General features: G+C 36.1%; 1 protein-coding gene across 2 annotated transcripts in view; it reads left to right on the top strand.

Annotated features, from left to right (window-relative positions):
• Positions 1-24,344, top strand: part of ZFP91 (ZFP91 zinc finger protein, atypical E3 ubiquitin ligase) — a 51,086-nt gene that overhangs the window by 3,110 nt on the left and 23,632 nt on the right. For both annotated transcript variants that reach the window (XM_033206884.1, XM_033206883.1), the window contains exon 2: positions 4,797-4,825. In XM_033206884.1, coding sequence (XP_033062775.1) covers positions 4,797-4,825 — 29 coding nt within the window. The remainder of the gene's footprint in view (positions 1-4,796; positions 4,826-24,344) is intronic.

The raw sequence follows: 24,344 nt of genomic DNA, 5'->3' as shown, positions 1-24,344 counted from the left end.
TGTTCGCCCCCCTCTTCGCGTTAGCTCAAGAGCCAGCTGTGCTAGTATGTTTATGTAGCTTTTTTTTTCTTCCACTTTTCTAAATTTTCACACCACTTCTCATTCTTTTGAGAAATCTGCCAGTTACTGTAGTCAGGGTAAAAACCCAGTGCTACGATTTTTAATATGGAGTCTTTCATATAAAATTATATGAGCATTCTTTAATGTTTGTTTTTACCAAGTAGCATATGTTTTATCTTTGTGTTTTATATTTTTAAATGTAGGAACTTCATCCTTAAAATTAGAATCATCTGAGAGGAATTCCTTTATTACCTAGAAGTAGTAGAGGAAACATGAACAGGTGGTCAGGAGCATTGTTTTAAATTGTTCGTCAAAATACTCATGTGTTAAGAACACTGAAGCACACAAGTTTGTACATTCTAGAAATTAATCCCATTAGTCAATTCATGACTGAAAACGTCGTTAGTGACCTTTGACTTTTGAATGAAAACAAATTAGTAAAAACAGATAAAATGGAAGTGAGGGGGAGTCAGTTTTAAGTGTTCCCTTTCCTCCAGTAGAGATAGTGGCAAGGTTTGACTTACAGCAGACCTGATAGATTTAAAACTTGAAACAGACTTTGTCCAAAATTAAGTTTATAAGTTTAGCCTGTGTCTTGGCATGCTTGCCTTAGAAGCCTCTCAGAGGTATAAAATTCAGAGATAATCATATTGTGGTAGTAGATATGCTTTCAAATTTTTGAGTGTCAGCTAAGCTAACATAATTTAGAGAATTTATTGTAAGAACTGCAGTTCTGTCGACAGCAAAAATCTGTACTTACAGATTCAGCTGAAATTAGAATTCTAATTGCTGTAGATGCATTTCATATAAAAATTTTATAGTTCTATATTGTTTAATCTCATACATTTGAAAAGATACATGTATATCATTGACCTCATTTGGATCTGAATTCCTTGAGCAAATTCCTTAACCTACCCATGCGTTCGTTTCCTTACCTGTAGACGGTAATCTCTACCACCTGAGTTTGTGAGAATTAAATACAGCATGTGAAGCGCTAGACAGAATGCCTGTTATATAATAAATACTAAGTGCAAGTTGCCATTTTCAGTAATGGTGGGATGGTAGAGCCATGAGTGGTCTGTAGTGATGTTTTTCATGTAAATTATGCAAAATATGATTTTTTCACTTTTTAATACGTAGGGAAGGTAATACTTAAAATATTTTTTAAATTTCCTTTTATTCTCACCTACCACTTGAAAGTTAAAGTTAAATATACCTCTATCTCTTAAGATAACTATGTCTAAAATGGTACCTGCTGTTTGATTTTTTTTTTTTTTTTTGAGACGGAGTTTTTGCTCTGTTGTCCAGGGTGGAGCGGTGGCACGATGATTTCTGCTCACTGCAACCTCCGCCTCCTGGCTTCAAGGGATTCTTCTGCCTCAGCATCCCAAGTAGCTGGCATTATAGGCTCCTGCCACCAATCCCGGCTAGTTTTTGTAATTTTAGTAGAGACAAGGTTTCACCATGTTGGCCAGGTTGGTCTCCAACTCTTGACCTCAGGTGATCCACCCGCCTCAGCCTCCCAAAGTGCTAGGATTATAGGCGTGAGCCACTGCGCCCGGCCTGCTGTTTAATTTTTGAAGGAAAATAAATAATTTTTATCTAAAATAGTAATTTTACCTGCTGTTATGATTTATTTTTGCCCTAACTCTTGGCAACAAAGTACTAGTGGTGCTTTAATTCCATATAAATGTAACTGTTGTATATGGATGAAGATGACTTAATTAAATTACTTCCTTTTTTCTGCACAGTGTTCCTTGTGGGGAGGAAGAAATAAGTCTGAATTCTTAGCGCCACCCTCCCACCCCCGGCCATCCAATATCATAAAAGATAGTGGTGACAATGATTCTTCTTTCAGCCCCCAAATTATCTTTTGACTGTGTTTTTGATCAGGTTAAACAAATTTTCATCACAATAGAGTTTTTGTTACACATTTTTACCTTATTCCATAATCTGGAAATCAAAGGAATGCTAAAGCATTTTAGTTTGGCAAACTTGTTTGATCAGTAACTGGGCCTGGTACTATGCTGAACTAGGTGGTAGAAAGAAAAATGAGACATGGCCCTCATCTTCAAGGACCTTGGGGTGTAAGGGAAAGATGCATTGATTAGTGGAGATATGTCAAATGTGTGTATGGTATACAGATTTTCAGTCATAAAATACATTTTAAGACTTAGTTTTTTCTACATAATTTAATCCTTGAAGATATTTCAAGAGGTTTTGAGTTCAAACCCTGGTCTGGTATCTTTTGACTTTGAATCATTTCTATTTTCCAAATGACGTTTTGACAATTTTAAAAAGAAAGGTTTATTCTGTATTACTTGTTTGCTCTAGTCCTTTTTCCATATCCCAGCATTTCCCTCTATACAATCTTAGTAATCAGCTGTTGAACCTAATTCGATTCTCTTAATTAAAGTGATAGTAAAGTATACCATAGTTTAAAAGATCAAGAAATAGATAGATTTGGATTAGTTGAAACCTCTGTTCCCATTGGAAGACAAAATAATAGAGTGGATAAAGCATTGGACTTTAGTCAGAAAGTTTTATATTCCAGCTTTGTATTATGCAGTAAGTGGCCTTGAGCAAGTCACTTAACCTCTTTAGATCTGCTTCATTTATAATTGATATTTTATAGATTTGTGAGATGAGCTTTATAGTTCCATATTTAGCTTACAGTTTTTATAATCTGATGTTTTTAACAACTTCTTTTCACAGTGAAATATTTACGAGTTATTGGGAAGAGGAAATATTTGTGGATGAAGGGGAAATAAAAATTTTTCATTGTATGTGCTCGAGAGAAAGGCACAGAGTTAAATGCTAGAATCATGATAAATTGAAGGAAAAATAAACCAAATTTGAAGAAACTTTATGTATCCATACTAAGAGTAAGACTGATCATTTGCTGTATGTTAGCCAGTAAATTACAATTATTTCAAGTGCACGTTTGTATACTCTCTTTAATTTTTGAAATAAATACACAAGAAATCTAGTAGCATTAGTATAGTAGTTTTTGCCTATGATTTTTTTCTGATTCATCCATACTTTCTGCTAATAGGGAATGAAATTGTCAAATTGAGACTAGGTTAAAATGTATAAGGCTTCTTTTCATTCTTACATATAGTAGCCCTTCGTTTGTACTGTACATTTCAGAACTCAAAACTTTAGGGACAAATACTTTTTAAAAATTCTAACTTCACTGTGGAGTAACCATATTAGTTAATACTGAGTATTTTTAGATATCTTCCTTCAGATTCCGATTAAGGAAAGTATTTTCTGGTATATGAAATTCCATTTTTGGTGTATTTTCTTGGTAAAATTAAAATAGTAATAAACCTTTAGGTGACCTCTCTTGCTGTTTCCCTTTTAAAGGTCATGGATAGTGAGGATGAAGAGGTGGTAATACTCTGAATTGAAAAAACTTGCAGTTCTTTGGAGAAGCCTTCAGTTGTACAAGACTGAAATCCTGAGTGATGAGGATCTTAATATGATGATAGAAACATTGAACCAACTTTAAAGGTTTTTGGGGAAATTTGTTATATAATTTCTCAAAAATTTAGCAATATTTTTACAGTTTTTTTTTTAAAGATAGGATGATTAGCAGTTATGGTGTGTTAATTGGGACATTAGTAATGTGATTTAAAATAAAATTATGGTACCAGTCTTTTTAAAAAAGTACGGAATAAACAATGATAACTATTTCTAAGTAGAATAGATTTTTGTATTATTATTTATTTATAATGTAACATAATAGAGTTTTTACTATATATATAGGGAGTCTTCACTGTATTTTGGGAGGAGCAACAACAAAAAAACTTTGTACTGTTCAGAGATACTCTGTGGTATCTATATGATAAACGTTCAGGGCCTGTTGACTTTTGAATTTTAGTAGTAACTATAGGAAGTTCATTATACTGTCCTCACCAGTTATGTATGAGAGAAATTTTTCTGAATTAAAAACCTGGGGATATATCTGATTTTTGTTGTTTTTTGGGGTTTTTAAAAAGTCTTCAGGCTATAACAATTTTTAAGTTCTTTACTGTTGCTTTTTAATTCGTAAAGAGCAAGTTACATTTACTTGTGAGGTCCATCTATTATTGCGTTTTTACAAGTACATTTTGATTTGGTTTTAACAAACAATTTTGGGTCTTTTTAACAGTTAAGTTTTTATTATGAAAATTATTAAATATACACAAAATAGGGAAAATAGTATAATGAAACCGCAGTATTGATCACCTCGCTGAGATTTTGCTATGCTTGCTATGTCTGTCCTCCCTGTTTTGGCAGAAGTACTTTAGAACACATCCAAAACATTGTCATTTCATCTCTAGTTAGTACATTTATATAAAATGAGAATATTTTCTTATATAATCGCAATATAACAAAATTAGTAATGTTTTCTTTGTATCAATATCTTAGTTAAAAATAGCTGTTTTGAATGATATTCTAGCTCTGTGCTGTCAGTTATGGTAGCCACATGTGGCTATTTAAATTTACATTAATCAAAATTAAAAATTCAGTTTCACAATTACTGAATGTTTCAGGTGCTCAGTAGCCACATGCGACTGCCATATTAGACAGTGCATATATGTTTCCATCACTGCTGAAAATTCTGTTGGGCGACACTGGTCTAGATGCTTTCTTTATCACTCTGTAGATGAACCTGAAAGAGATAAAGATTTATATTTTCAGAAAATGCACTAGATTGCTCATTAATGTTTGATTCTTATTTCTTTCAGATGCGTAGAAAAAGTAACAACTGATAAAGGTAAGACTTGGTCATCCTTACCTCTAGTGTACATTACATTGATTATCTTATAATGTGTTAGAAAGCCTCATCATTCAAATTGGTTCCCATTTAAAAGTAATTTTTATTTGGTAAAAAATTACTGGAGTTGTTAGACTAGAATCTATTTAGATGACAGCAGGTTTGGATAATAGAGTATATCAGCATTATTTAGAAACCTAATAATGGCAAATCAAATTGTTTGATGGTAATTTATAGTAATTTTTTAAAGCCTTTTATTTTTAAATGAAGTAACAGACTGGAATGATACACAGTATACAGAATGAAGTGAAGGCAAAAATCTTTATGCTAGTGGAGATACAGATTAAAATTAAAGGGTGAAGAATGCTGAGTGTTAACAAGAATTCAGCCTGGTGAATAATTAAATTAGGTCAATATTAGGTCATTTTCCTTTAAATTTGAGTGTTCGCACACCAGATGTATGTATTAAATATAGTTTTCTGTTTCCTGGATTATGACAGGAAGCTAATGTTCACTTTTTCAGTACCTTTTAAAATACTTTATTCTGGATTTACAGATTAGGTTATTAAAATTGCTCTAACATGTTGGACCAGTTGCTTATTCGTTTCTTTTTTTTTTTTCTAGTTTTTGGCTGTGTTCCTTGATGTTAAATTCAAACACACAGCATCCTCCTTAAAACTGGAACAAATATACTTTTAGGCACATTTAATTTATTGTGTGTGACCTTGACCCAGTCTTGACACAGCCATTTTCCAAACTCCTGGAATCCACCTAGTATGTGAGAGTCGATTAGTTTTTAAGGTCTACTTATAGCCTGCTTCTATTTCTATAAAAGAATATATGCATTTTATATATCAGTGTATGTATTACATGTACATGAGAATCTTAAGGTTTTTCTGTTCTTGATAAAGAATTCTTCGAGAACATACAAAGCAAGTTTAAAGCCTGGATTTTGTGCCATATGGAAGAATGACAGTGTAATTAAGAACCAATAACTTGAGTTGGTGATGGCTGCTTTGTAAATAATTAGGTTTCAATGCTGAGGTTTCTTGTTTCTCTGAATTTTGAATCTGAGGCTAATATTTCATAGTATACCAGGCAGAAGTTTTTCATAGCTGGCATTTTTTTTTTTTTTAATGTGGAAACCTTTTCGTGATTATTTTGTCTAACAAGTTTTTTGTTCCTGTTGTTGTTACTTAGAAAATAAGTTATATCTGCCAAAAATGGAAGGTCTCACATTTCTTATTCAGACATCAATTTGGAGATTTTATGATGTGGAGAAAATGTAGACAGGTAACAAGTCTAGAGCATTCTGATTAAAACAAAAAGCAACCTGCCTTTGTCAGAGCTGAAATTACCTTACATGTCCAAAGAAATCACTGGGTTGCCTTGAGGCGAACTTGAAGAAAGGTGGAAATTTGGAGCCCCTTTTGGAGAGAGAAGTAGATGACCTTTGGGTAGATGTTTTTTTTGTTTGTTTGTTAAGTAGCGACAGGGTTTAGCCAGGCTGGTTTCGAACTCCTGGCCTCAAGTGATCCACCTGCCTGGTGTGTAGATGTCTTAAACTAGAAGTTGACGTATTGGCATGTTTTGTGGTTGTGCAGCTGTGGAGAGATTAAAACTACATTCTGGATAATTTGATCCAAAGGTCAATCCCACTTTAATCTACTGTTTAAAGGCCCTGGATCTAGATATTCTCAAATGTCAATCTTCATGTCTATTAGTTTACTTATTAAGGTCGCTGTTCAACTGTATGAACAGTAGATAGGTATATAAGAGCTATAACATTCATACAAGATGAATGAATAAAGAAATGGAGGCTCGGGTAGTCACTTTTTCCTGTTGTGTTTCATGTTTAGAATTCACCTTAATTACTTTTCTTCTGGTCATTTAACTTCTCAGTTATTCTGTTACTCTGGAATAGTCCTCATGTTCAGTCTGCTAAATTTTAACTGAGATAACTCATGTTGATTTCAGAAGTTAAAGGTTTTTCAAAACTTTAAACAGATTTTACTTTTTAGAGGTAAGACTGGTCCTCTGTTAATGCTGAAAAGATGTCTTCAAGATTGTTTTTACTCTTGTTTACTCAAACCATCTAGAAACTGTATGCCTTCCTTGAGTTGAAGACAAGAACCTTTGACATACACATAAACAATATTGCACACACAGAGCGGGCAACTTTCCATGTTTTTAAAATTAAGTTGCAAAGTGTTACTTTCATTTTTTTCAAACTGAAATAATAAAGTTTTTGCTACCCTTTTTTAACTGTGATTGGTATATAAAACAAATGAAAAGCTACTATGCTAAAATAGTGTTAATTTATTCAACAAGTAATTGATGAGCATCCACTATGTGTCTGACACTATTCTAGGCACTGGATTGTATTGGTAATCAAATAAATCAAGAAGTCAAAACAGTGTAATAATGTTTGATGAAGTTGGAGTTGGGAAAGCTGAGTTTAGATGAAATGATAAGGGAAGACCTTTTGGTGGAGGGGACATTTGAGATTACACCTGAATTTATGCAGGTAGTTAATTTGGACAAGGAACATTCCACACAGAAGTTAAAAAGGATAAAATGCTTCAAACTTGAAAGCTTAGTTTACCGCTGGCAGAGGATTATCTTCATCATTGTGGAGTTTCCAAGAGTGTTAGAAATCTTAAGGGATGGAGACCTAGTTCCTTTTTAACTTGGCTTTATGTTTTCATTGTTTCTCTGTTTTGAACCAGTGTTGTAGTTATGATTATAAAGTAAAAGAATGGTCTACCTACATGTAATTTTTAGTTATCCCGGTGTGCATTTTAATTTATTTCACTTTCTAACCTCTGACTAGATATGTTATGAAGGCTAATTGTTTTTTCTCCCATCTGTTAGGTCCTTAGTGATAAATAATAGTTAAAACCACCTATCAAGATAAAATATAAAAATGAAGACCGGAATACCTTAATGTTTATTAAAGTATGTTTTAAGTGTTTAATGGAATGATAATAAATACTGTAGAATCAAGTAGATGTGGGCAGTGCTTGAGTTATTAATGATAGGTTATTTATTGCAGCACTTTTCAGAAACTTTGATTTTTTAGTAATGTGCAGTGTAAATGCCAAAATTTTGCAGCGATTACCTAAACTATTTGACTTATAAGACCCCCTTTTTAAACAACATTTTGTAAAACTGGAGTTTACAGAAAACATACTTGAAAATACTGCATGCTTGAAAATTTGATTATGTAAAACTCTGGATCTCAAGCTTTTATTCAAAAGCATTTTACTCTCTTCAGTGCTGTTATGAAATAGTGATGTCTGACAGTGGTTACTGTGTGTCTCTGACTTGTGTAGTCAGGAAAAAAAAATCAGTCATCAAATTCATAACAGATTTCAGCATTTACTTAGATTCTTTGGAGCTTAACTGTTAAGTATTTACATTATCTAGTTTATCATAATCAGCATACTATCTGTAATTATTACTAAAGTATTAGTTTATTTTCATTATTTTTCTCCTGTCTGGATGACATCCTCAGCTTTTTTCTTATGTTGATACAGTCTAATTTATAGCTGCATTTTGTTAAATTAGAATTAATTTGTTATTAACAGTTTTCATAGATTTCAACAGAGTTTTATTTTTCCTGTATTGAAATATCTTTGATTATCTTATCCTCTCAAATCAGTCTCTTGTATCCCATTCATCTTGGCCTCTTGTCAACTTGCAACCTCAACGTAACATTGACTGTTTCTGCTTCCTTTACAGATGCATCTCTTTTATAGTATACTTTTTTGTTGGTTTTTCTTCCTTTCTAGTATATTTAAAGAATATTTTTATTATTTCTAAAAATGCAGAAGACACATTTTCATGCTTTTTTTCCCATTCCAGTGAGAAAATCTAACTTTTGTAATTCTTACCGTTTGAGTTTGTATACAAAAGGAAGAATCGAGAAGATACTGAGAACATCGTTTTCACAATTCTTTCTTGAGAGATTTTTAATCTCCTTGCTAATGACCTAGTTTTCCTAGTCAAAATAAAATCTTGTAGGTTTTGAATAGAAAAGAGTTCTGAAAGGAAAATCTGTAGGTGAGAAAGGGCGTATATAAGCCCAGTCTTAACACTCAGATAGGCTTCTGAGGTTTTTTTGTTTGTTTTTGAGACAGGGTCTCACTTTATTGCCCAGGCTGGAGTGCAATGGTGTGATCATGGTCATGGTTCACTGCAGTGTTAATCTCCTGGGCTCAAGCCATCCTCCTACTTCAGCCTCCCAAGTAGCTGGGACCACAGAAGTGTGCTGCCATTTCCAGCTAATTGCTGTTGATTTTTTTGTAGAGACAGGGTCTCACTGTGTTGCCTAGGCTGGTCTGGAACTCCTGGGCTCAAGCAGTCCTCTTGCCTTGGCCTATAAAGTGCTGGAATTTATAGGCATGAGCCACCACACCCAGCCTGTTAGTTTTAACGGAAATATTCTCCTTTACTAATTAAATGATACTGTTCTAAATTTAAATGTAAGTTAAAAACAGCAACAATAACAACAAAAGCCTCTTTCCCTGGCTTCTCTTAATACTACTGAGATTGGCTAATATTTCAAAGCAAACTTTAATTATTTGTGGAAAACAGTGCACCTAATGATAAAAATACACAGAGTATTTCAGTTAGGTTTCAGAAACTCAAGTTTCTGACAATATTACAATGTTGAAGCCTCAAAGGCTAAATACATTAGATAGGCATTTTTGTTTGTCCTTCCTTCCTAATCTTTTATCTTAAGGTAGCAGTAACTGTATTATTTTTCTTAGTATGAGAATAATTTACTCAGACATCTTGTTCCCTGTTCGGTATGGCCCAGATCCTTTAATCCGTATTTCCAGTTCAGACATCCAGACCTCCTTTGGTTCTTCTTTTCTTATTATTAATTTCCTACAAATAAAGATATATGTCACTTACCATATATGTGAATTGTGATGTAGGCTGAAAAAGCCTTGATCATCAGCTTATTTCAGTTACAGGATTACCTATCAGGTAAATGAGTCTTAACTTTATAATAATTTGCCTATTACAGTTCAATTTATTGCCATCTTCGACGCAGTTATAAGTTTATTCTGTTATATATATTATTTTACATTGAGATCCCTTTTCCTGCCAAGACCACTTGAGAGTTAAAGCAGAATGCCCTGATAGAAGAAAATTGAAGCAGAGGAAACTTAAAATCCTTAGTGGGGAAACCCATATTCAGCCTGTACAAATCCAGAACCTTTAAGAGAGACTTGTCTGTACATGAGGGCATAACTTATCCTCATTTGGAGTTGAGCCTTAGTGGATAATAATCTCTGACAAAAAGGAATTGCCCCCTGACTCTTAAGTTCAGGAAGGAAGAAGCTCCTCTGAATTAAAACCAGCCAGAATAATCTAATGCTATCTGAGCAAAGACTTCTTTAGCTTCATAACAAAACCATCTACAAATTTAGTGGCTTAAAACACAGCAATTTATTACTTCCTGGTTGGACCATTTCCCCCCCCGTCATTGGTCATTCAGTTCAGACTTGTTTTATATTATGGTGGTTGCTGCGCAGTGGTCCAAAATCCTGAAGACAGTAACTGCAAGGTGTCTTGAAACCACTCCCACAGTATAATCAGTCAATTGTATTTCTGTATATTAGCAACAAAAAATAGAAAATTGAAGTCATAAAATCAAAAAATAAAATTTATATTAGTATTTACAACTCTATAAACAAGATATACTGCTCCATTTACTTAGGTCTTTAATTTCACTCAGCAATGTTTTGCGCTTTTCAGTGTATAGGTCTTTCACATTTTTTTATCCCATTTATCCCCCAGTATTTCACATTTTTTTATGCTGTTAGCTTAATCGGGATTCCCACTGTGTTTTAAGAGTGGGATTGATTCTTTAAGAAAGAAGAGGTGCCTAGATGGTTTGTGGATATCCAGCCATGGCTACTATACATTTATATTCTATTATTTAACCATTACCTAACTGAAGGGCATTTGATATTTCTGAGTTTTTTTTTTTTTCCTGAGATTACAGGTGATTTTTAGAGAAATTCTATTAAAATGTACCATACGTATATAGAAATGCACATATTTTAAGACATATACATGTACTCTTGTTTCTCCTCCCCCTTCTTCATTTTATATTATATTATTTTATAAGTGGGCAGACTTTTGAATATTCCCAGGGTGAGCCCAATCATGTAACCATTACACAACTGAATAAAACATAATCGGTGTTTTGGAAACTCCTTTATGCTCCTTCAAGTCAACCATCCCCAAGTGTAATGACCATTTTGACTTTAAATAGCAGAAATTGGTTTTGCCAATTTTTGAATTTTACATAAGTGGAATAATACAGTAGGCACTGTATTTGTATCTGACCTATTTTGCTCTTCATTTGTGACAAGTGCTGTGTTTGTCATAGATGGTTTATTTTAGTTGCTGTGTAGTGTCCCATTGTGGGAATAAAACCACAGTTTAACTCTTTTACTGTTGATGAATGTTTGGGCAGTTTTCTAGTTTTTATGACTAGTACTATGATGTGTATTTTTGAAATACAGTGTTATTGGGATTATGATTTACATATCATAAAATTCACCCATTTCAAATGTACAATTTAGGGATCTTGGTACATTTTGTGAATTGCACACCTATCATCACAATACAGTTGTAGAACTTTTTCTTCACCCTAATAATATCCTTCATGCCTGTTTGTAGTTAATCCATTTTCTCACCCCCAACCCTAGGCAACCATTAATCTACTTTTTGTCTGTATAGATTTTGTTTTTTTTTTTTTTGGACATTTTGTGTAAATGGACTCAGACATACAATTTGTGTTTGTATATAGGAAGCATTGCATGCAGGCAAGACAAATTTGTATCTAGAGTCTATTCCAGTAAGAACAAAGTGCTGTCACTTCCATGGTGGAAGTGGTCCAGTGTAGCGAACCTTGCGCCAGGTGAGCTGGCTGATCACCCCATTGATCCCATATCAGGGACTCGGTGTTGGTCTCCGCTGCTGGTATACTGGGCAATTAGCAGTGGCTATAGTCAGGTCACCCTTGGTACAAGTCACTCTGGGTTTGGTTTTCAGCAATCTCAGTTTTGCAGCTGTAGTAGGTAAGTATTGTTTTCAGGAAAGACATAGGTCATTTTTGTGGTGCTTGAGCTGGGAATTTGAACCCCTGAGCACAGCTTTCCTTTTTTTTTTTTTTTGAGACGGAATTTCACTCTTGCCCAGGCTGGAGTGCAGTGATGTGATCTCAGCTCACTGCAGCCTCCACCTCCTGAGTTCAAGTGATTCTCCTGCCTCAGCCTCCTGATTAGCTGGGATTACAGGTGCGTGCCACCACCACACCTGCCTAATTTTTTGTATTTTTTAAGTAGAGACGGAGTTTCGCCATGTTGTGTCCAGTCTGCACATTCTTTTCTTTATCCACTTTGTGTTTTCTAATTAGGAGCAGCCAGCTAATTTCATTATATCATTACTTTGACCAGAATGTTCTAAGGTATCAAACACATGATCTTTAAAAAGAAGGAACTTCTGTCATTCGTGACAACATGGGTGGAACCAGAGGACATTATGCTAAGTAAAATGAGCCAAGCACAGAAAGGTAACACTGTATGATCTCACTTACATGTGTCATCTAAATAAGTATATCATAGAAACGTAGTTACTGGAGGCTAGGGGGTTAGGAGGTGGAATGAGAAAAGGGGAGATGGAGATGAAAAGGTACATACAGACATTCAGTTAAATTGGGAGAGTAGGTTTTAATGATCTATTGCATTGTGTATTAGTCCCTTTTGAGTTGCTAGAAAGGAGTATGTGAGACCGAATGATTTGTAAAGAAAAGAGTTTTATCTGACTCATGGTTCTGCAGGCTGTCCAGGCATTGTTCCAGCATCAGCTAGACTTCTGGTGAGGCCTCTGGAAGCTTTCGTTCATGGTGGAAGGTGGAGGTGGGGCAGGTGTGTCACAGAGCCAGAGCGAGAGAGAGAGGGGAGGAGGGGCTAGGCTCTTTTAAACAACCAGGTCTCACATGAAGCCATAGAGAACTCACCTATTACCGCAGGGATGGCACCAAGCCATTCATGAGGGATCCACCCCCCTTACACAAACACCTCCCACATCCAATATTGGGGATCACATTTCAACATGAGATTTGGAGAGGACAAACATCCAAACTGTATCACACTGCATGATGACCACAGTTAATAATGTATTACATATTTCACAGTTGCTAAGTTGGTAAGTTGATACGTTCTATTGTTTTGAATGAAACTCTTATTAAGTTTTTCCATCTGTCCCCAGCAGCCACCAGATGCTCAGACAGAGCACCAGCAGGCGATGCAACTGCATGGGTCCCTTTATCAACACTGTATACTTAGGCTACAATAAATTTATACGCAAATATTTTTCTCTGCTCTTTCCTTTTCTTAAACGTGTCCTCAACCTTAGTGCTACATTTGTCTTACATGCCCCAGAAAAAGCAATATGAACAGAACAAGGTTGTACTGTGGTTGTTTTTAATATATGCAGAACTGCTGCTGGAAGAGAGAAATCAATGAATAAGCCAGATGTTGGGGATAGCCAAAAACAACACATTTCATGAATATTGAAAATGATCCATTTTATATGAACCAAGCTAAATCTAGATGATAATAGTTTGTTTGTATGTGCTGACAATTCCCTTTTTTTTTTTTTTTTTTTTTTTTTGAGACGGAGTCTCACTCTGTCGCCCAGGCTGAAGTGCACTGGCCGGATCTCAGCTCACTGCAAGCTCCGCCTCCCGGGTTCACGCCATTCTCCTGCCTCAGCCTCCCAAGTAGCTGGGACTACAGGCGCCCGCCACCTCGCCCGGCTAGTTTTTTGTATTTTTTTAGTAGAGACGGGGGTTTCACCGTGTTAGCCAGGATGGTCTCGATCTCCTGACCTCGTGATCCGCCCGTCTCAGCCTCCCAAAGTGCTGGGATTACAGGCTTGAGCCACCGCGCCCGGCGACAATTCCCAATTTTATGTTTGTAGCCCACTCTGTCCTTTGAACTTAAGGCCTGTTGATGTTTTACTCAGCAATAATCTTAGACTTGGTCAAAGCAGAACATATATTCTCTCTAGTGTCTCTTCAAGAAACAAAAAACCCTGATTTTTTTCTTTGTTTTCATCCTCAGTCCAGTTGTTCAAGTCAGAAATCTAGAATCCCAAATCCTTGGCATCTCCCTCTATCCCTGTTAAGTCATTCTCTAGTCCTATCTCGTCTGTTTCCTAAGTATTTCTTAAATCTCTAATTCTTTCCATATTCAATGGTATTACCCTCTTTAAAGCCATAATTATCTGTTGCCTGACCTATTGCAGTAGGTTTTTAGCTGGTCACCTAGCATCTACTCTTGCCCCTACCTAGCTCATTGTCTAATCTGCAGCCAACATGAACATTAAAAATGAAAATCTGATCATGTCACCTTTCTGTTTAAACTGTCTGTGGCTATTAGGATAAGATCCAAATTCCTGGAAGGCCCTTGTTAAACTTTTTCATGCCTCCTCAGCATGATAAATGATGGGTTTTGTTATGTTTTCTCTGCTCCAGTCATATTTATCTTTTTTTCAGTTCTCAAGACATATACATGTGCTCCTGTTTCTCCTCCCCCTTGTTTATCAGCTAGGTACCACTTACTTAGTCTTCAGAGTTCACCATATTTATTTAAACTTAAATATTGAGCTAATTCTTAGCTATAGAGATCATTAAGTTAATGAGCACTAGTTTTAAGAGCTGTGCTTTCAGAGAAACCATCCTTTCACCTTCTCAAACTTACGTCTGAGCAAAGTCTTAATGATTTTAGGAAGAACTAACTCACCTAATGTCTATACTTTGAACGTTGATGACATTACTTTGTGATTCTATTTTTTTTTTTTTTTTTTTGCTCCAAACTTAATATCTGCAGAAATTCTGTGAAAGCCTAATATTTTTTATCCTTTCTATCAGTGCACTGGTGACTGATGTCTGGCTTTGAAATCGGTAAGCCAGGAAAAATTATATGTAGATGGAGTAAACAGAGATAACTAGAATAAGAAAGAAAAATCTAGGTATTAATACACAGTGTTGATTTAAAAATGAGTAAACCATTTTGGAATGTAAACATTCCTAATTTCTTAAATACAATTTTAAATTCTCATTTGTTTTCTGGTTTTTAATCACAATAAAATTTCTCTAGTTCTGTTTTGAAACATAAGGAAATACAGCATGTGGCTTAGGTTAAAAATTCACTCATGGAATAATTCTTATAGGTGTTTCAGGTTAGTATATTATATAAATGGGGCCCTCTTTTGGCACTTGAATCCAAGGCTGGGTGGAAATGAGCCAAATCTGGATTGAGCTCTTGCACTGGCGCTTTCCTGTTTCTCGTTTATGTGGTTAGGTGTGGTATAGTAGAAAGAATATAGACTTTGGACTTAGATATACCTGTGTTCGGTTCCCTCCACAACTTTTAATATGTGGGAAAGTCAGTTACTTGGTTTCTTCATCTGTGAAGATAAGAATAATACTTGACAGGGTTATAACTGATTTTTGAGAAATGAAAAAATAAATATATTACCTGGCAGTTAATACTTAAGATTTGTTAGTTGCCCAGAAGAAATTTAAATTCTTAGAGATTTGAAGACCTTTACATTTAGTATCTTCCCAGCTTATCAACTAACCACACCCTGTTTCACCCTACAATAAAATAATACGCATTGATTACATTAGAATGGCCCTTCTAACTTAAAGTATTCTATCATGACAAAGTGGCTCTCATCTTTTGGAATTTAGTGGTTTGACTTGTTATATTAGTTATCTCTGGCTGTAAGATTGAGATAAATCATATTTCATTGTTTGCTATCTAGAAGAATTAGAAGAAAACATTCCTGCCAGTAGTATCAGTCTCTCTTTTTCTCTTTTTTTGGTTTTGAGACGGTGTTGTACTCTGTTGCCCAGGCTGGAATGCAGTGGTGCGATCTCAACTCACTGCAACCTCTGCCTCCTGGGTTCAAGCAGTTCTCTTTTCTTGGCCTCCTGAATAGCTGGGACTGGTGTGCACCACCATGAGTCTGGCTAATGTTTGTATTTTTAGTAGAGACAGGGTTTCACAATGTTGGTGAGGCTGGTCTGAAACTCCTGACCTCAAGCGACCTAACCCACCTCCGACCTAACCCACCTCCACCTCCCAAAGTGCCGGGTATAGGCTTGGGCTAGCATGCCTGGCCTAGCATTAATCTCTTATTGTCTCAAGTCATAGTATAAACCACTCTTACTTCATACCTTCTTTCAAGAATGTACAGTTGGCCCTTGAACAACATGGTAGGGTTAGGGGCACCAACTCCCCCTCACAAACAAAAACCTGCATTTAACTTCCCAGAAACTTTACTAATAGCCTACTATTGACCAGAAGCTTTATCAATAACATAAAATCAACTAATTCATATTTTTTATGTGTATTATATCCTGTATTCTTACAGTAAAATAATCTAGATAAAATGTTATTTAAAAAACCATACGGAAGAGAATATATTTACTATTCATTAAGTGTAAGTGATCATTATAAGGTCTTCATCCTCTTCTTCACATTGAGTAAGCTAAGAAGGAGGAAGAAGAAGAGTCATTACTCTTATCTCAGGGGGTGACAGAAGTAGAAGGAGTGGCAGGAACATTTACAGAAATACAATTTCTGCCTGACTTGTTTTTTGCTTTTTCGTTTCTGTACAAATGTTTCTACACTTTAACCATTTGCTTTAGTTTCAGGGCAGGCATCATAGAAGGGTTCCTGTCATAAAAGAAAGTCAGAAGCAGTCTTGAATAATTGGAACCTTTCTGCCAGAATTTCTAAGTTTTAAATGTTAGTTTGTTTTCCGGCATTGCTTCTTATATGTTGTCTTTTTCATCGTCTGGCACCTGATCAAAAGCACTCATCTTCATCATGTCATCTTGTTAATTCCTCTTGTGTGGTGTCTGTTTGCACTTGAATTTATCCAAGATGCTTATTTTTAAACTCTTCACCATCACCAGCCCACCACCCCCCTTTTTTTTTTTGGCCATATTCACAATCTCTTTCATGATTTGCTTGATTGGCTCTGCCGTAAATCCTGTGAAGTCATGCACAACATCTGGACACAATTTTCTCCAGCAGGGATTTTCTATAACGATGGCATCTTCAGTGGTGTAATCGTCCCTGACTTTCATGATGTTCTCTCTATTGGGATTTTCTTACATAGAGTTAACAGTCCTTTTCCATAGAATATCGTATAATGAGACTTAAAGATTCTTATGACCCCCTGATTGGGAAGGTGAATTAGACACATTGTATTTGGGGGTCAAGTAGACCACACCTTTGATGTTAAACTCATGAGGCAGCCAGGGGCATTGTCCAATATCAAAAGAACCATAAAAGACAGTCCCTAACTGACAAGGTACTTCCTCACTTCAGGGGCAATGCATCAATGGAACCAATCTAGAAAATTAGTTCTTGTTTTCCTGGCCTTTTTGTTGTGTAACCAAAAGATTGTTGGTTTTTCTCTTCAAGGCTCAGGAGTTAGTAGCTTTATAGATGAGGGCAGCCCTGATCATAAACCTAACTGCTTTTACATAAAACAGTGGAGTTAGGCTATCCTTTCCTGCTTTAAATCCTGTTGCTTGCTTCTCCTCCTTACTAGTAAATGTCCTTTGTGGCATTTTTTTCCACACTGGGGTAGTTTGCATTAAACACTTAGGCAGATAGCCTTCCTCAACTGTTTTCTTAACAGTGCCTGGGAACTTGTCTGCTGCCTGTTGGTCAGTAGAAGCTGTTGCTCCTATTATCTTGACTTTTTTTTTTTTTGAGACGGAGTCTCGCTCTGTTACCCAGACTGGGGTGCAATGGCGCGATCTTGGCTCTCTGCAAGCTCCACCTCCTGGGTTCACGCCATTCTCCTGCCTCAGCCTCTCCCGAGCAGCTGGGACTACAGGCGCCCATATCTTGACATTTTTAAAGCCAAATCTCTTTCTGAAATTATCAAACCATTCTTCGCTGGCATTAAATTCTTCACCTTTCTTTTGCTTTAAGTTGTCATATAATGACTTTACTTAGAGTCTGTAGGTATGCCTTTCTTATAGCAATTCTGTACCCACATAAAAGCTGCATCTTGAATGTGAGATAGAAGTATTTTGCAAAAACTGCAAGATTTTTGCACGTGCTACTGCAGGTGCAGCGATGGCTTCACAAATTTCCTTTTCTTCAGTACTTTTTATGTTGGATTCATTTATCTTAAAGTGGTGAGCAGCTGCAGCTACACACCTCAACCTTCTATGCTTATCAAGCAATTCAACTTTTTCTTGTAATACCATGATTTTTCTCTGCTTCTTGGAAGCACTTCCAGTATCACCAGTGGCACCCCTTCTGGGTCCCATAGTGTTATTCAAGGTTTCAGGTATTGCTCTAAACATAGTGAAAAATGAGTTAACTGAGAGAGAGATCCCTTTTACTGTGACAGTAAATTCACTCAGGTGGTGGTGATTATCCTCACGACATTTTAAGCAGATACCTGAAACAGCTGAGCCTGCTGCAGTAGCAACAGGAGATAACTATGAAATTATTATGTACTGAGTTAATTTTATGCAGTTATTCAATACAACATCTTTACGTTTCTTTACATTTCTCTGGACTTTGGATGATGCCATGTATAGTCTAAGACTTTGTGAGTGTAGGTTTTGTTGAATTTTAACTTTTTGTAATGTATTTGTGTATATTTTACAGTAATGTCATCAAATAGAGTAGTATCTATAGTTTATATATAGTTTATGCATTCATGAGATACCTTAATTTTTTCAATATTTCTAGGCTACACAGTTTGTCTGCAAGTTTTTTCAAATTGTCACAAATCTCCAAAAATTTTTCTCATATATTTAAGAAAACCTGCGTATGAGTGGATCCATGCAGTTCAAAACTGTGTTGTTCAAGGGTTAATTAACTGTAGTTATATTCACTGTGCCTGCATGTTGCTCATGCAGTGACTAGCATGATGTCTTCCTTTACCCAAGCTAGTATGGCTTTTTTCTCTTATTATTTATGTATCAAGGAACCTCCTCAAGGTTAGCTGCTATTATAAGAAACAACTGGAAATTGTCTTTGAAGTACCACACAGAAGAAACTTGGCTTGTTTCCTATCTGTTTATGATTGTTTATGCTAATGTATGGATTACCCTTCAGTTATCAGTTTCTATTCCAGAAACCTGGCACTACTTTTGTGCATGCGTGTGTGTGTGTGTGTGTATGTGTGTGTGTTTGTGTGTTTTGAGGTGAAATTTACCTAAAATAGTAGTAAAAAATAATTGAAAGCATACAATTCAGTGACATTTAGTACATTTACAGTGTTGTACAACTATCACTTCTCTCTAGTTCCAGACATTTTCATCACCACCAACAAAGGAGTCCCCTGTACCCATTAAAAGCAGTTATTCCCCCTTCCCCCATTTAGCTGCAGCAAACATTAATCCGCTTTCTGTCTCTATGGGTTTACCTATTGTGGATATTATATATAATTGGAATCATACAATATGGAACTTTTGTTTCTAGCATCTATCATATAATGTATTTTTAAGGTTCATTCATATTGTAACATGTTAAGACTTCATTCCTTTTTAAGGCTGGATGAAAATTTTCTTTGTGTGTATATATGACATTTTGTTTATCCATTCACTGGTTAGCGGATATTTGGGTTGTTTCCACGATTTGGGTATTGAGAATTGTGCTTCTATGAATATTCATATATAATAAGTATTTCTTTGAAAAGCTGTTTTCAATTTTTGGTGTTATGTACCTAGAAGAGAAATTGCTGGATCATACGGGTTATTCTGTGTCTAAGTTTTTGTAACATTTTTCTTAACAATGTTTTCTTAGGTTTTCCATAACACTGTTTTCCTCATTAGCTGCCTCATTTTACATGTCCACCAGCAATAAACAGTGGTTCCAATTTCTCTGCATTCTCACCAACACTTCTTATTTTCTTTTTTTCATTATTTTTAGTAGCCATTGTAGTATGTGGGAAATGGTAATCTCATGTGGTTTTGATTTGCATTTCCTTAATGACTGATGTGCCATATCTTTTCAAGTACTTTTTGGCCATTCCTGTATCTCTGGAGAAATAATCTGTTCAAGTTCTTTGCCCATGTTTTAATTGGGTTGTTTCTCTTTTTGTTGTTAAATCCAAAGACTTTATATATTTTGGATATTATTCTTTTACCAGATATATGACTTGCAAATATATTCTCCCATTCTGTAGGTTGTTTTCACTTGTAAGCATTTTTTAGTGCTATCTCGTATGTTTAGATCTTTGATCCATTTTGAGTTAATTTTTATAGATGGTGTAAGGTAGGAGTACAACTTCATTTTTTGCACGTGGATGTCCATTTATCTTAGCACCATTTCTTGAAGAGACTGTGCCTTTCCCCTACTGAATGGTCTTAGCCACCTTCTTAAAAATCAGTTGACCATAGATGTGTAGATTTATATCTGGACCTTTAATTCAGTTAGTTGATTTACTTATTAGTCTTATGCCAGTAATACATTGTATTGATTACTGAAGCTTTATAGTAAGTTTTGAAATTGAGAAGAACAAAGTGCATCTTTAACTCAGTTTGTTTTCAAGATGGCTCTGACTAGTGTAGATCCCTTGCATTTGCCTGTGAACTTTAGGATTGGGTTGTCAATTTCTACTGAATAGGAAGCTGGGGTTTTGATAAGAATTACATTTAATCTGTGGGTTTATTTTCAGAGTATTGTCATCTTAACTATTTCAGTATTTTATTCCTTTTTATTCTATTGTGTAAAGGTGATCGTTTTCTTAATTTCCTTTTTGTTCCTTGCTCATATACTTAAAACAATGAATGTTATGTATTGGTCTTATATTTTGGCACTTTGAATTTGTGTATTACCTTTAACAGTTTTCTTTTGTGAAAATTCTTTAGGATTTTCTATATGTAAGGTCTTTTCATCTGCAAATAGAGATATAGTTTTACTTCTTCCTTTTCACTTTGGTTGTTTTTTTTTTTTTTCCTTGACTAATTGCTTGGCTGAAACTTCCAGTACAATGTTGAATGGAAGTGAAGAATGAGGGCATCTTTGTCTTGTTGCTGACCTTAGCAGGAGAGCTTTGTCTCTTGCCATTGCGAATGATGTGAGCTCTGGGGTTTTTGTAGGTGTTCTTTGTCCAGTTGAGGAAGTTCAATTCTATTCCCAGTTTTTTTTTGTGTTCTTATCAGGAAAGTTTAATTTTGTCGGATTTTTTTTCTACATCAATTGAGATGATGGTGTGTTTTTTCCTCCCTTTATTCTATTAATGTGGCACATTACATATATTTTTGTATGTCGAGCCACCGTCATAATCCTGAGACCTGTCTCAATTGATCATAGTGTTTAATCTTCTTAATATGATGCTATATTTGGTTTGCAGGGGATATTGGCTTATGGTTTTTTGTGGTGTCTTTGTCTGGCTTTGGTGTCAGAATAATGCTGTGTTTATAGGATGAGTTGGGAAATGTTCCATCTTCTATTTTTTAAGAGTTTGAGAAAGACTGGAGTTAATTCTTTAAATGTGTGGTAGAATCCAACAATGAAACCATCTAGAGGTTTCATTGTTTTTTTTGGGGGGGCGCTTTTTGTTTACTGACTCAGTTGTCTACTTGTTAAAGGTATGTTCGTCTTTTCCATTTCTTGTTGAATTGTTATTGGTAACTTGTGTGTGCCTAAGAAGTTGTTGCTTTTAGGCCGGGCGTGGTGGCTCAAGCCTGTAATCCCAGCACTTTGGGAGGCCGAGACGGGCGGATCACAAGGTCAGGAGATCGAGACCACCCTGGCTAATACGGTGAAACCCTGTCTCTACTAAAGAATACAAAAAACTAGCCGGGCGACGAGGCGGGCGCCTGTAGTCCCAGCTACTTGGGAGGCTGAGGCAGGAGAATGGCGTAAACCCGGGAGGGGGAGCTTGCAGTGAGCTGAGATCCGGCCACTGCACTCCAGCCTGGGTGACAGAGCCAGACTCCGTCTCAAAAAAAAAAAAAAAAGAAGTTGTTGCTTTTATCTATGTCATTTGTTGGCATACAATTGTTCATTGTGTTTTCTTGTTTATTTCAGTGATAGTGTCCCATTTTCATTTCTGGTTTTAGTAATTTGGGTCTTCTCTTATTAACCAAAAGTTTGTTGATTTTGTTATCTTGTCAAATAACTAACTTATTTACTTTATTCTGCTAGCTTTAGGTTTACTCTGCTCCTTTTTTCCTAGCTCTTATGGGGATGATGTTAGGTTATTGACTCAGGCATGCAATTTTCTTTTTCTATTTTAATGTAGGCATTTATATCTAGAAATTTTCCTCTGAGAACTGCTTTCACTGCATCCCCTAGGTTTTGGGATATTTTGTTTTCATTTTTAGTCATCTCTAAGTATGAGTTTTCTAGTTTTCCTTCTGATACTGATTTCTAGTTTCATTCCATTGTGGTCAGAGAACGTACTTTATATGACTGCAGCCATTTTTGAAATTTATTGAGACTTTTCAATATGTCTGATTCCCCCTGCCCCACCCCCGAGATGGAGTCTCACTCTATCACCCAGGCTGGAGTGCAGCGATGTGATCTTGGCTCACTGCAACCTCTACCTCGTGGGTTCAAGCAATTTTCCTGCCTCAGCCTCCTCGAGTGGCTGGGACTACGGGCACACGCCACCATGCCCGGCTAATTTTTGTATTCTTAGTAGAGACAGGGTTTCGCCATGTTGGCCAAGCTGATGTCGAACTCCCGATCTCAGGTGATCTGCCTGCCTCAGCCTCCCAAAGTGTTGGGATTACAGGTGTGAGCCACTGCGCCTAGCCCAATGTTTGTTTTTTAATATTATGTCTAGTTCTAATATGTCTGATTTTTTAATAGTGCTTGAGTTCTGTATTTCCTTATCAAACTTCTGACTGGTATTTGGTTCTGTTGTTGAAAGTGGGGTACTGATGTCTCCATTTTTGTGATTGTGGTATTACCTGTTTCTCTTCAATTCTGTACATCTTTGCTATATATGTTATGTGTTGATACATCTTGAGAGGGAGAGGGGGCCTGTGTTAGCTATGTATAGGTTTATATTTATTTTCTAGATTGATTGACCCTCTCATTAATGTATAATGTTCTTTGTGTTTTGTAACAGTTGTTGAAGTGAATTTTGCCTGATATTAGTAGGGCCACCCTTATGAGTTAAATTGCTTTCCTCAAAAAATGTTGAAGTCTTAACTCAGGTACCTGTGAATGGAACATTGATAAATAGGGTCTCTGTAGTAAATAGGCTTTTGTGGTAATTTGTTATGGCAGTCCTAGGAAACTAACACATTTTGGTATTGGAAGTGGGCTATAAAAAAGTACCTAAAAATGTTGGCATAGCTTTGGGATTGGGTAATGGATATTGTCTTGGAGTATTTTGAGGTGTGGCACATGCCTGTAATCCCAGCTATACTGGGAAGGCTGAGGCAGGAGAATTGCTTGAACCTGGGAGGCGATGGTTGCCATGAGCCAAGATTGCGCTGTTGCACTCCAACCTGGGCAGCAAGAGTGAAACTCTGTCTCAAAAAGAAAAGAGGAGAGGAGAGTCTAGATTTCCTTGAAGAGATGGTCAACAGAAATATGAGCATTAAAGACAGTCTGATGAGGCCTTAGAAGGAAATGATTAACATGTTGTTGTACAGTGGAGAAAAGGTGATCCTTGTTATAAAGTTGCAGAGAACTTAACTGAATTGTGTTCTATCATTGGTTAAGCAATGAACTTGGATATTTAGCTGAGTAGATTTACAGGCAATGTGTAGAAGATAAAACTTTGTTTCTTCTTGTTTGTATACTAGTATGTGAGAGGAAAGATATAAATTGAGGAATGAATTGTTTAGCAAAAAGGAGTCAGCACTTGATAATTTGGAAACTTTTTAGTCGTCCAGATAGTGTATTGTGGTACAGGACCAAGGCTGTGACTGGACAGCTATTCTCTAAAGAGACTTGGTATATAACTTGTGGATCGAATCAGCCGTCTCAGCAGTTCCCAGAATAGACATGCACTTTTTCAGGAAAGATCTGTGGAGGACCCTCATTTGATGGCTTCGACCCCCTGAATTTCATGAAAGACTGACAAAGTTTTTGAGAATGTTGTAACAGCAGAAACACTGCCAGGCTGGACTGAATGGGACAGAGACAAAATGGAATTAAAGAAGAATGATGCTGAGGGTAGAGCTGCAAATGCTGGGTCCTGAATGTATTAGACTTCCTGGAGCCACAATGGTGGGGCTGTTTCCCCAGTGGGCTCGGAGTACAAATCATTATCCACAAAGGCTTATTCTTAGGTCTAAAAGTCTAATGCTGTTTGCTAGGTTTTGGACTAACCTGGGACCCCTGACCCTGACCCTTTTTTCCCCCCTTGTCTTTTCTTCCTTTTGATATGGAGATACCTAATCTATAACTGTCCCACCATTGTTTTTTGGACTCAGCTCCATAGATGGAGAAGAATTTTGCTGTAGAGT

This window comes from Trachypithecus francoisi, unplaced genomic scaffold (genome assembly GCF_009764315.1).
Source record: "Trachypithecus francoisi isolate TF-2019V2 unplaced genomic scaffold, Tfra_2.0 Lachesis_group8, whole genome shotgun sequence".
In the NCBI taxonomy this organism is placed as follows: Eukaryota; Metazoa; Chordata; class Mammalia; order Primates; family Cercopithecidae; genus Trachypithecus; species Trachypithecus francoisi.
Note: the sequence above shows the minus strand (reverse complement) of the source record. Positions and strands in the feature narration are given on the sequence as shown.